This window comes from Gallinula chloropus (assembly GCF_964237585.1).
Source record: "Gallinula chloropus genome assembly, chromosome: 2".
Classification (NCBI taxonomy): domain Eukaryota; kingdom Metazoa; phylum Chordata; class Aves; order Gruiformes; family Rallidae; genus Gallinula; species Gallinula chloropus.
In genome coordinates, this window is record NC_140086.1 from 161998750 (window position 1) to 162011657 (window position 12908).

The 12908-nt window shown below is 46.5% G+C and overlaps 1 protein-coding gene across 1 annotated transcript in view; it reads right to left on the bottom strand.

Moving 5' to 3' along the window:
- Window positions 1-12908, bottom strand: part of ALS2CL (ALS2 C-terminal like) — a gene marked incomplete at its 5' end in the record, with an annotated part of 31243 nt that overhangs the window by 4701 nt on the left and 13634 nt on the right. Inside the window, 9 exons of the mRNA XM_084260056.1 lie at window positions 794-862; window positions 2987-3144; window positions 3590-3683; window positions 4041-4214; window positions 6246-6373; window positions 7977-8054; window positions 10373-10484; window positions 10781-10939; window positions 12520-12618. Of these exons, the coding sequence (XP_084116182.1) occupies window positions 794-862; window positions 2987-3144; window positions 3590-3683; window positions 4041-4214; window positions 6246-6373; window positions 7977-8054; window positions 10373-10484; window positions 10781-10939; window positions 12520-12618 (1071 nt within the window). The remainder of the gene's footprint in view (window positions 1-793; window positions 863-2986; window positions 3145-3589; window positions 3684-4040; window positions 4215-6245; window positions 6374-7976; window positions 8055-10372; window positions 10485-10780; window positions 10940-12519; window positions 12619-12908) is intronic.

The window sequence follows — 12908 nt, forward strand, 5'->3', positions numbered from 1 at the left end:
GACCTAAAACACTCTCATGCTGAAGATACAAGCCTGTGCTGTAGGACAGGACAGGGTACTTTTTCTCCACATGGTCTCCTTAGTCACTGGGAGAAACCTAGAGCACCACAGACCTCTCTTCAGCTGTTCTTCCTGAGCTATTCCAGCTCTTCCTGAGCTTTTCTTGAGAAAAGCAGACCAAATAAATTCAAATAAAGTTCTTTTCCAGCTGTTTACCACTACACCAACTTCTTGGCTTCATCCAGCCCACATGGAGATGGCTGCAGATTACAGCAAAGAGAAACCCAGATGAAGCAGGAAACAGCTGAACAAAGAGACACATATTTCCACCCCAAAAACCCCTAAACCTGGATCTCCCACAATTATTCCTACCTTCTTATTCTAGGAACATCCTGCCTTGTACTTCTGCTACATTTCCCACACTGCACTCCCTATTTTCAAGCCTACCTTTCTCTCTGCACTGGTATGGAAGTCACCAAGAAGGTCCCATGACTACTGGAAAGGACACAGCAGTGCTGGAACTACTGCCTCACACACAGTAAGCTCATGTAGACGATCTTACAGTGTCATGTACCACACACCTCCAGCTCACCAATCTTTTCTGCTACAGAACATGATTAAAAGAAGTTGCTGTCATGCTTTAAGTAAAGCTATGGAAATGTCTGCTCAGAAGAAAGTGTAGGCACTAAGCCTGGTTCAAAAGGAGAAATACCATCAGTTCAGCACTTTAGATATTTTAGAAGGCACCCCATGCATCCACAAAGCTCAGCCTTAAACAATCAGTGACACATACCTTGTATCTCCATCCACACACTTTGCAGGCATTTGGCCTTTCTGTTCCAGTGCCAGGTGGAGCAAACCCCTAGAAGAGAAGCAGAACCAAGGTTTAGTTATCTCCCCTCCCCTTTAAGTGTGATTTGTTATTCACAAGTGAGGAGCTCAGCTGTCTGAGCATCAAGTGGAGCATTAATAAAAGCTCTCAGTAATCCTTGTGGTGTGGTTGGCATTCAAGTTTCAATGGACATGCTCCATTACCAGCAGAAGTTGCCAGGAATAAGTAAGGGTTTCAAAGATCCCCATAGCTTCTGAAGAGTAGGACAGTCACTCTGGAGATCCTAACTGTGGTCTGCATGGAGCACCACCTCCTTGTATTCCCACTCAAGGGACATGAGATTTCAGGACCTGTCATACCAACTGATTATCCAATCTATCTGTGAACATTTCAGGATGTTCACACTCTCAAGAATCAGCTTAGGGTTGTCTTGATACTTCCAAGCCAAAATCTTCATAACCTTAAAATTGGGATTAGGGAGAGGCTGCCCTTTTTTGGTGTAGAAGTATCAGCCCCCAGGCAGGGGCACAGCAGAGCAAGGTGGGTCTCCCTCTGCACACTGCATCTGAAAGGTCTTGAGACATGAACCAAGCTCTCCACAGTGTGCACTCAGCTCAGAAGCACCTTCACATGAAGCAGTGCTCAGGGTGTCAGCTGTGTTGTACTGCTTGTGAGCACAGCTCAGATGAACTGAATCACATCTCACTTGTTGCCATCAGCTGTCCAGCTGTTCTCAGACTGCTCTGGGAGAGATAACCCTTCATCATAGAGCTGGAAGTCTTCCCCAAGTACATAAGGTTCACTGATAACAACAGAGGTTTCACTCAACCTCTTATTTTCAAGGCAATACCACCCCAAGCACAGCTAGAGGCAGAGCTCCCAACCTCTGCCTACTCTGGCATGTCTTCTATCTTCTAACAGATGCTCAGACAGCAACAGGACCCCACTCATGCCTTTGACTCAGTGCTTAGTTACCCACAGGCACCACCACACAACTGAACCACCTCATTTTAGAGTCACTGCCCACACCAGCAGAGCCTCAACAAGGTGCTTACACCACATGTTCTTAACTCCTGTTGAGTTGAGGCATGTTAAGCTGTTTTTCATTCAGACACAGATATCAAACAGCACTTTGCTGTTCTCATTGCTTACTGAGGTTTCTTCCTCTTATTTATGGTTGTCTAACCAATTATTATGGGCAATAGCTCATGGAGCTTCCACAACTCAGTGAGAGCCCTGGGTCATGTACTGAGCAGTGGGCATAATAAAAGTTTTCCAGGTCACAGAATCACAAGTTTGCAAAAAACCTATAAGATCATCAAATCCAACTGTTCCCATCCTGTGCTAAACTATATCCCTAAGTACCTCATCTACCCTTTTTTTAAGCACATCCAGGGATGGTGACTCAACCATCTCCCTGGGCAGCCTGTTCCAGCCCTGACAACTCTTTCAGTGAAGAATTTTTTTCTAATATCCAATCTGACCCTGCCCTGACACAGCTTGAGGCCATTTCCCCTCGTCCTGACTCCTGTTAGTTGGCTGAAGAGACCATCACCCACCTCTCTACAACCTCCCTTCACATAGTTGTAGGTGGTGAGGTGGTCTCCCCTCAGCCTCCTCTTCTCCAGACTCAACACCCCCAGCTCCCTCAGCTGCTCCTCAGAGGATTTGCCCTCCAGCCCCTTCCCCAGCCTGGTTGCCCTTCTCTGGACTCACTCCAGGACCTCAATGTCCTTCTTATGGTGAGGAGCCCAGAACTGGACCCAGCACTCCAGCTGCAGCCTCACCAATGCCCAGTCCAGGGACACAATCACCTCCCAGGACCTACTGGCCACACTGTTTTTGACACAAGCCAGGATGCCCTTGGCCTTCCTGGCCACCTGGGCACACTGCTGGCTCATGTTCAGCCTGCAGTCAACCAACACCCCCAGGTCCTTTTCTGCCTGACAGCTCTCCAGCCAGTCTCCAGCCAGGTCCATAAAGCTTTGGTTATTACAAATGACTGTCTAATCCAGCACCATTCAGAAGCAGCTCTCTCAGGAAATACACTGTGAAATAAAGCAGCCCTGTCAGCTGAAGAAGTGATCCAAATGGTCTAGTCCACAATCCCTCTGTGCTCATACCCACTGGAAGGGCTCAGCATGATCGACTTACTGGTAAAACTCCCATATTTTCTTCGCATAGTACTTGACTTCCTCTTGTGCCATAGTCAGCAAGTGTCTGTTGGCCCCAATCCCAGAATATGTTGCCTGAAAAGCTACTGTCAAGGCCTTCAGCAGCTTGCCCAGTGGGTGGAGGGAAGACTTCAATGCCTGTGTGATAGAGGAAAATTTAATTTTACAAGTCAGCCCTTGTCATTAGTAAAAGATAACACTGAGAGGATGGCCAACCTTCTTCTGTCAGCAAAGAACAACAAGCCTAGAGGTGATTAACTATCATTTTGTCTATTTTTGCTGCCACAAGCCCATTCTCCTCCCATTATCATGTAGAAATATGCTCAGTAGAATTGCTGTTCTGATGAGATTTGGTGTGATATCTGAGAGAGCACAAAGGGTGCTTCAGGGAAAGGCTGGTTGAGTGGAATAACAGCCACTGAGAGTGCAGGGAAGCTTTTTAATCCTCTTCTTCACAAGCATAAGTATTCACACACTATTTAGTGAAGTCCCTGGCAACATCATATGTGCCTAAAGAAAGATGCTAACAACTTGTGTCTGTGTCTGGTGGACACCCATGGATCATCATGCCCTTGAACTTTACCTTGTCTAAATAACTCTGTAGTGATTCAAGCCCCTGGTGCTGGACAAGCTCTTCAAGAATATCTTCTATCTTCCAGGACACATCCTCAGTCCCCCTGAAAAGACAAGAGGTGAAGAAGGAAGACCACACAACACAGCACTGGGATAAATCCAAATTGATGTTGCAAATAGATTCCAAGGGGACAATGAGCTATTAGAACAAATTAATGTTTCTTCACCCTTTTCAACACCTGTGATTATCTAAATTCATCACCTTCAGCTCACCTTACAGCACCCCCAAGTCCTTCTCAAGGTTCCTCTCAATCTCAATTCATCCTCCTGTCCCATGAGCAGGAACAAAGGGATAACTCTTGGGTTCATAACTCGAACACATAGCAGACCTTAACATAATCTACTACCCCCTCTACACAAAAGGGCTCCTCTGCTGCAATGAGGGCACATAATACTCATACCTCTGGCAGAAGAGGTACTCCTGAGATTTCCGCAGCTCCTTGCTCGTTTGTATGTGGAACCCCACAAAAGACTCCTCCATTTCTTCTTTGCAGCCAGAGTGGATGAACTCCAGGAACTGGTCGTAGATTCCTTTCCACCTCTTCTCCACTGGGAAGTCCTCAAGGCCCAGCTGACTGCAAAACATCACGTGGCATTAGGCTTGGCTGGGTGTCTCCTCAATTATTTCAAACTTCACCTTCACATAGGGAAGGTTCTCCAGAGTCAGATATTAATACAAGGACTGTGGGAGCAGAGAAGTACATCAGTGCCTGACTGGTAATTCAGTGAATGAGTTTATTGTCCTGACAGTGAGGTACTTTGGGTGAAGAAGATCTCCTCCTGCGTGGAACATCGATCTGAATCTTTGCTGGAGAATTGATCACAGACTTTCTGCTCCAGTTACAGATATTTCTACACACAAACTATTTATCTCAACTGAAAGCCTTCAGAAAAGACTGATAGTAAGAAGACAGTTGAGGAACCATCACTAGTCAGTGTTGCTGCCTGAAAAGCACAGGCAACAGAAGCTGTTTCTGCAACATCAATATTCTGATGGACTGGAAATGGGTCGAAGATGAAAGAAGAGGAAATTAAACTGAAGTGAATTCCCCTCAGAGGACAGGCAGCTGTCTTTCCCACCAGGACTCGTTCATTTGGGTTAAACTGTCTGAACCCAGGCCCTCCTGCCTGGCAACGACAGCACACCCTTTGCAGGGTTCACCCTGAAGAGAAGAGTCCATGCCAAAGGATGTGGCATGATAGCTTCAGCCCAGCTACTCCTGCCCTGCATTCACACCACTGCCTACCAAGACAGCATCAGCATGCTGCAAAGCTTTGACCCTGGGTCAACACTACCCAAACCAAGCTCTTCAGAGCTTCAAGCACTATGCTTCACTGCTTGGTTTTTATGAGCTTTCCTACCTCTACAATATCAGTTTTAATTAATGTAGCAGCACAGAGGGACAGGAAAGGAGTAAGTGATACCCCCCTGTGGTACTCAGCACTGGTGAGGCCCCACCTTGAGTGCTGCATTCAGGTTTGGGCCCCTCACTACAGAAAAGACAATGAGGTGCTAGAGCATGTCCAGAGAAGGGCAACAAGGCTGGTGAGGGGACCTGAGAATAAATGTGATGAGGAGCAGCTGAGGAAATGGGGTTGTTTAGCCTGGAGAAGAGGAAGTTGAGGGGAGATCTAATTGCTCTCTACAACTACCTGAAAAGAGGTTGTGGAGAGGTGGGGGCTGACCTTTTCTACCTAATGACAAGTGATAGGAGAAGAGGAAAGGGCATTCAAGTTATGTCAGAGGAAGTTTAGATTGGATATTAGAAAAAACTTCACAGAGAGGGTTTTTAGGCATTGGAACAGGCTGCCCAGGTAAGTGGTGGAGTCATTATAGAATCCCAGACTGGTCTGGATTGGAAGGGACCCCAAGGGTCCCAGAGCTCCAACCCCCCTGCCACAGGCAGGGACACCAACCTCCAGGCCTGGAGCTACACAAGGTTGCCCAGGGCCCCAGCCAACCTGGCCTTGAACACCCCCAGGGACGGGGCACCCACCCCCTCTCTGGGCAGCCCCTTCCAGCCCCTCACCACTCTCTCTGTAAAAAACTTTTCCCTAACATCAAATTTAAACCTTCCTTCCTTTGGCTTTAATCCATCCCCCCTTGACCTCCCTGGAGGGATTTAAAAGATGGCTAGATGAGATGCTAAGGGACATGGTTTAGTAGTAAATGACAGGGTAGGGTGGTGGTTGGACTTGATGATCTAAAGGGTCCCTTCCAAGCAAGACAACTCTAGGATTCTTTGCCTGTACAGCTTCAGACCTCTGTGTGTGTGTACATGGAAATGTATGTGTGCACACACTTGTGCAAAAACCACAGGGAATGAGAAGCCTCCAGAATTCTCTCCAGTCTGAAGATGGGAGGAATTCTGGGTGGATGGGGACAGGATGGGAGTAGAAAAATCTCTGCTCCATATGTCACATTAGATTAAATGGCAAAACGTTGTCACCTTTCCTCCTTCCCTTGCACATAAACCATTTTTTAGATCAACTCCTTCAAGGCAAGGTGATCTGCCTTGATCCCTCCTATAGGGATTAACCTGGTACTTCTCTAGGCAGAGTCAAAATACAAGCCAGAACCCAAGAAGTCAGCTGTTGCTGCTCACGCTTTGGTGATCCTGTCATCCAGCTGCTCGTTGGACGTGTTCAGGATGCCGTGTGTCTGAAGGCCTTGGCCCAGTTTGTTAGTAAAGGTTCCCTCCAGAATGAAGCCGTTGGCAAAGGACAGCTTCCCCTGCAAGAGAGAAATAAAGGCTTATTCTGCCAAGATCTCATTAGTGAGAGGAAACACGCTGGACCAAGATCTCACATTCTCTTTTCAGCAGAGCCAGCTCCCCAAACAAGGATGAAGAACGGCTTCCAGCACAGAGTGCACATTTCAATTTCAGCCTCCCAAGGAATAGTGAGTAGCACTCACTGGAGAAAACATAACCTTGCTGTTAAGTGACACGTGTAGGATTCTGGACTGGCACAATTAGAGTAAAACATTTGCATTATGCTTTACAAATACACAATATCTTCTTTGACCTCTAAAATTGCCTGGCTTAAATTTGACAGTAGTTATTTCTAACCTAGAGCATGAAACTTCCAATTTCTCCTCTGTTTTTCCTCTGCTTGTTAAAACCACAAGCAAGTTTGGCTTCACAAGTAGGGGGGGATCATATGAAATTCACCATAAACATTTTCTAAATGGGTTTTTTTTTCTTGGTAGCAGAAAAAAAACCCCCTTAAATTCTCTGAGGCAAAACCAGAAGACATGCAGTAGCTTGACTCAAACTTGGAAGTTTTAATTGAATCAAATCCAAAGCCAAACAATATGGTAACTTGAATACAAGCCCAAGATCCTCGGTGCTAACAGCAGGAGGCATTCCATCTTTAGATAAATATCAGTTTTGGGCTAATCACTCAAGCTAAACATTAATTTTGGAGGAAGCTGTCTCTAAGCTCTATAACCAGTCTCTGACAAACCCACCCAAGGCTTCCATCTGAAGATGATGATGACAAACTCTTCCTCTCATGACATGTCATTAAGTGACAGGGCTCATTTGTAATCAGTACCCAGTATCTATTTTGACATCCACTCAGTCTGATACAACCACACGTTTCCTCTCAGGTTCACCACAGAGTTCTGCAACGAGCCAGAGGACTGGTTTCCCCTGTAACGGGGCGCCTCATGAATACTTTGACCACATAGTTCTGTTCAAGACTAACCACAAAGTGCTGAACGTGTCAGTGCAGCACCCAGATTGCAAAATTCAGCTTCCAAGATCCCTCAGCTATGTTAATCTCTTGGTTACGTTAGCATAGTGCTGGTGCTGCAACTCCATTGGGGTTTGTACATCATTTCCTGTGTTCCCTACCACTACAAAGGCTAAAAACATTTGTTTGAAGAACACAGAAGGATCTCAAGTGCCAGCTGCAAAGCACAGCCAAGCGTCCCACAAAACAAACAGAAACTCTCAGTGCAAACAAAACAATGCCCAGCACTCCCAGTGACTTGAAGTCTCTCAGCTGCAGCAAAACCTCCAGAGACACAAACCAAAATCAACCCCCCACACACACCCCAAAGAGAAAAGTGTTATTTTCTAGGGGACTGGGGGGAAATTGAGTGGGAGAGTATGGACTTTGAAGGCTAATCCATCAGCCCTTCTAGAAAACAAGCAACTGTATAAAAAGGTCAAGTTGGATGGGGCTCTGGGCAACCTTGTGTAGCTCCAGGCCTGGAGGTTGGTGGCCCTGCCTGTGGCAGGGGGGTTGGAGCTCTGGGACCCTTGGGGTCCCTTCCAACCCAGACCATTCAATGATTGTATGATAAAAGGCTAAGATGAAGCGCTCACCTTTCCAACAAATGTTAGATCTTCTGTGAAGTTCCCTTCATAGACAGAGTCATCTTCCAAGAGCAGAATCCCAGAACCCTTCATTTAAAAAATACAAACAGTGAATTCATAACATTAACTTCCTACCTGATCAAATTCATCTAGAAACAGCCACTGGTTTGGACTATTTATGGGCTGTCAATTCTGAGAACCTTTTTGAAAGCCCAACATAGGACTGCAATGCTGAAGAGAAAAGCAAGGAGGTGCTCAAGAGATAACCTATTAGTCATCACTGCACAGAGAAGTACTGGGAAGGTCAGGAGGCTTTAAGCAACAGCACTATTACATTCACTTCCCTAAAACAAGGAACAGAAGGCAGGTTCCTGTTCTAAGAACGGTCACCAAGCATTGCCATCTGCTCAAACCCATGGCCCTTCCAACCATATGACTTCTAGGTGATGGTAGCCAATTGTGTCATGCTGTCTCTCTTAGGAGAAGAGAGGAAGCCAGTTACTATGTAGAATTGTCCTTTGCTGGGCAGTCAACAGGACATCAACAAGCTGCCCCTAAGCATTTGTGAAATGACTTGTTCCATTACCTTCCAGTTCCCATGACTGCTTACAGTAGCACATGTTTCAGGGCAGGACCACCAAGATACAGAACAGACAGCAGATAATTCACACCATCACCAGGTTGGAAAAGACCTTTAAGATCCTCAAGTCCAACCGTTCCCATCCTGTGCTAAAGCATATCCTTAAGTACCTCATCTACACCTTTTTTAAACATATCCAGAGAAGGTGACTCATCCCCCTCCCTGGGCAGCCTGTTCCAGCCCTGACAACGATTTCAGTGAAATTTTTTTTCCTAACATCCAATCTGACCCTGCCCTGGCACAACTTGAGCCCATTTACCCCTGTCCCATCTCCTGTCACTTGGCTGAGGAGACCATCACCCACCTCTCTACAACCTCCCTTCAGGAGTTGTAGGTGGTGAGAAGGTCTCCCTTCAGCCTCCTCTTCTCCAGACTAAACACCCCCAGCTCCCTCAGCTGCTCCTCATATGATTTGCCCTCCAGCCCCTTCCCCAGCCTGGTTGCCCTTCTCTGGACTCATTCAAGGACCTCCATGTCCTTCTTATGGTGAGGAGCCCAGAACTGGACCCACCACTCAAGGTGCAGCCTCACCAGTGCCCAGTCCAGGGGCACAATCACCTCCCCAGACCTACTGGCCACACTATTACTGACACAAGCCAGGATGCCCTTGGCCTTCCTGGCCACCTGGGCACACTGCTGGCTCGTGCTCAGTTGGCAGTCACTCAACACCCCCAGGTCCTTCTCTGCCTGACAGCTCTCCAGCCAGTCTCCCCCAGCCTGTAGTGCTGCAGGGGGTTGTTGTGTCCCATGTGCAGCACTCTGCACTTGGCCTTGTTAAACTTCATCCCATTGGTCTCAGCCCATCAGTCCAGTCTGTTCAGATCCCTCTGAAGAGCCTCCCTACCCATTCATACCAATGGAGTAGATTCTTCATGCTGGGGCTTATTTAGCCCATGGTTTGGGCCTGAAGGATTCAACATACCCAATACCAGCCAGAAAAAGTGGTCACATTTAAAACTGTAACACATTTTCCACTGGAATGGTTTTCTTGATGGAAATCGCCCTTTCTGGCAAAAATAAAAGGTTTCCAAGGGAAGCTTCTTGGCCATACCAATTTTCCACTAGGAAAACTGAAGTGACTGCTCCCCACCCGGAAGCCTTGTGAAGTTAAAGGAGCTTTTGGCAGCTGGCAGACCCAAAGACAGCTTTAGTTTGGTTCTCCAACAGATGGGAGGTTTTTCTGGAAAGTCCTTCCACCAGAGTTTCCATGCTAAACATCTTGTCCTCACTTGGTGAGTGGGGAAGGGGTTGTTTGTTTTTTTTAAAGGGTGCATTTTTCAGGAAAAGAAATGCTTTTATTTCCAAGCCAGTCCTGGTGATGCCAGTTCCTGTTGCTTTCCCCACCGACACCTAAACTTGCAGTGAACTGGACAGCCAACTTGTCATGGGTTAGAAAGGTAACTGCTCTAATGATCTCCAAGACAGATACAGTATCATATAGAACTGCACAGCTCTTCCCATGTGAGTTATGCTCTATAATTCTGACCTAACAGTAAGCCAAACAGCCAGACCTATAACACAATTCAGCATGAGCAAGAAATGGCATCTAATTCCTACCTGCACCTCGTGAAGGTGATGATAAACAAGACTTCATCCGTGCCTTGTCCTTTGAAAACATCATTGTGATAACTTAAGCATTGACTTTTTTTCCTTGCTTTCTATTTTCCCCTCATAGATTACTTGTTAAATGAAATCTTAATCTTGCCCTTGATGGGGAATTCCGTGTCCCACCAGTCTAGAGAGCCCACTGAAGATGGATACTCACCACCATTTTATCAGCATGAAATGTTCTTTGATAGCAGACACCTGACTGGGTTACTACAATGCCTTGTCCATGTCTGTGATCATCAAGCCACGTCCCTATGTACCTCTCCCCTCTGGAATGTAACAGAACACAAATTATGTTTTATTCTCTATTTTATTAGATCTTAGTTGGTTTGATGTATCATGTTGTGAGGGTAGTTTTACCTGATACAGTGCTCTGTGGAGCACAACTGCCAGATGTACTACACAAACTCAATCCATATAATGCTTCTCCAGGAGCTTAAGCCTTATAACACAGATTGAACACAGCCCCCCTTCATCCCCAAGTCCCCCCTTATAAAAACCCTTGCCAACAGAGGGATAACACTGTCAGGCACTTAATGCCATCTTTGATCTATACCACCCTTACCTATCTTTGTCTTCCCAGACTCCATATCCATTCTTCTTGTCGTTTTCCCACTGTCCTGTGTATTTAAATGGATGTTCAGCTGAGAGGTTCTCCAGTACCCCAAACCCTTGACGCACGTTGTCTTTGAAGTAACCTTTGTAGACCATATCATTCCCATACCTTCAGGGAGAGGGAAAGAAAGAATTTAAGTCTTGGCAGCCTGCTTGAGGTGATCCTGCTCTTGCAGGGGAGGTTGAACTAGATGATGTCCAGATGTCCCTTCCAACACTAATTATTCTGTCACTATTTGATAGCTACTACTAGAGTAGGAAGCCAGGAATGTGAGTTGATTGGGCTCATCTGCCTGCTAAATACTCCAAATGTTTGGCTGATTGATCCAGAGCCTGTAGGTGTTTCCTATTAGGAGCATGCATCACCCAAGCTAGTCACTCCACAGTTATCTTTCAGTGTTAGCTAAGGACACAATACTTGGGCTTGTAGTTGTCCTGGGTGAGGCCACTCAGCCATTGACCTCTCACCAGCCAGGCTGCAGTGACCACTGGTTAAGGCAGAGATCAAGCAAAAAGCCAGATCTGCCTTCACTTTTCTACACTTGCCAACGTTTCAGGGCTCATCCCTAGGATCATCCCAGCTCTGTTCATGCTGGCCAGCAGATATGCACTGCTCCAACAGAGAAAGCACCTATGCTAAACAGAGAAAGCATCTATAATTATCAACATGCTCTCACATTTGACATCAGAGACACTAGCACAGCACTGCCCAGTTGGCTCCAAGCTCCCTAGAGACTGCATGTCCTAGACTCTGAGTTTGATTCTTAAGGAGGACAGCAAGCAGGGAGTATGAAGATGATCATGCTAAGCAGCCAGAAAGCTGGACTGTCTGCTTTCCTCTGCCACAGTTGGCTCAGTGAAAGCAGGGGTAAGTATGTACAGTAACAAGCAGTCCAGTCTTCACGTTGGCCAGCCCACTCAGCTACAAGCCACATGTAACCTAAGCAAAGGTGAGGATGCTTTTGTGCTTACTGCTGTGTAAACAAAGCAAGCTGGTCCTGCCCACTTAACCCCATAGGCTGCAGATGAAACCAGTTTTTACCTACCACCTGTATAGCAGGCCTCTGCTGCCATTTCTAGCCTTCTAAATGGCAAGGCTGGGACACTGCCATGTGCTCACAAGGAAGTACTTGACAGACTGGGCTCCATACAAACTCCTAGCAGTGCTTTGAGACGCAGATGTCCTAAGGTGTGTTTCCAGCAGCTTTCTGATGAGTGATACAAGAAAGTCTTGGACTCCATTTTTTAAGTTAAGATCTGGATTTAAGCTCAGAATTTGAGAAAACAGCCCCCTTCAGCAGCTCAGGATAACAGTTAGAACTCCCAGACCAACCCTCATCAACCTATACAAGGTTTAGTTCAGACAGTGTGGCCAGGGACGAGAGTGGCAGACTCCAACTCTGTCCAGGGCTGACTGCACACCATGTGCTCTCTGCTCTGCAACCACAAGCCTGAATGCAAAATTATATCCTCACCTGCAAGGCACAGAGGATGCTACATCAGGTAGCTGCAATGTTCACAGCTTGCAGAGAAGCTCTTACTACAATAATGCTCAGGAGAGTTATACTGCCCATCTCCAAAGCAAAAGCTTCTGGCACCTGAACAGTCACTAAGCCTCTCACAGTGAAGTGGGAATATTAAATACATGGAGTCCCTTATCCCAAAGTCCATCTTTTGAGTTTTACTTACTCACAGATTCCATAGCCTCTCATCTTGCCCTCGTACCAGTGGCACTTATAGCAGTCATACCGGTCTTCAGTTCGTCGTGGGACAAGGCATATTCCAAACCTACAAGGTGCATATGGCAGAGATCAGCATGGCAAAAGGCAACTCACTTGTCCTGGATGAAGTTTAAAAAACTTAGGACCTTCCAGACCCCCAAGCTGGTATTCATGGTCGGGGGCAACTCTGCCTCTGACACTATTTCCAAGTCCTGAGAGACTCACTCCAAGGAAGTTCTTTTCCTTGTGAACTGCAGTTGGTTTCCCATTGCTTCTTCTACAGAGCTACTTTCAGTGTTGGTTTTATCCCGCCTCTCCCCCCTTCCCCACTTTAGGAGCTGGGTTAGACTACAGAAT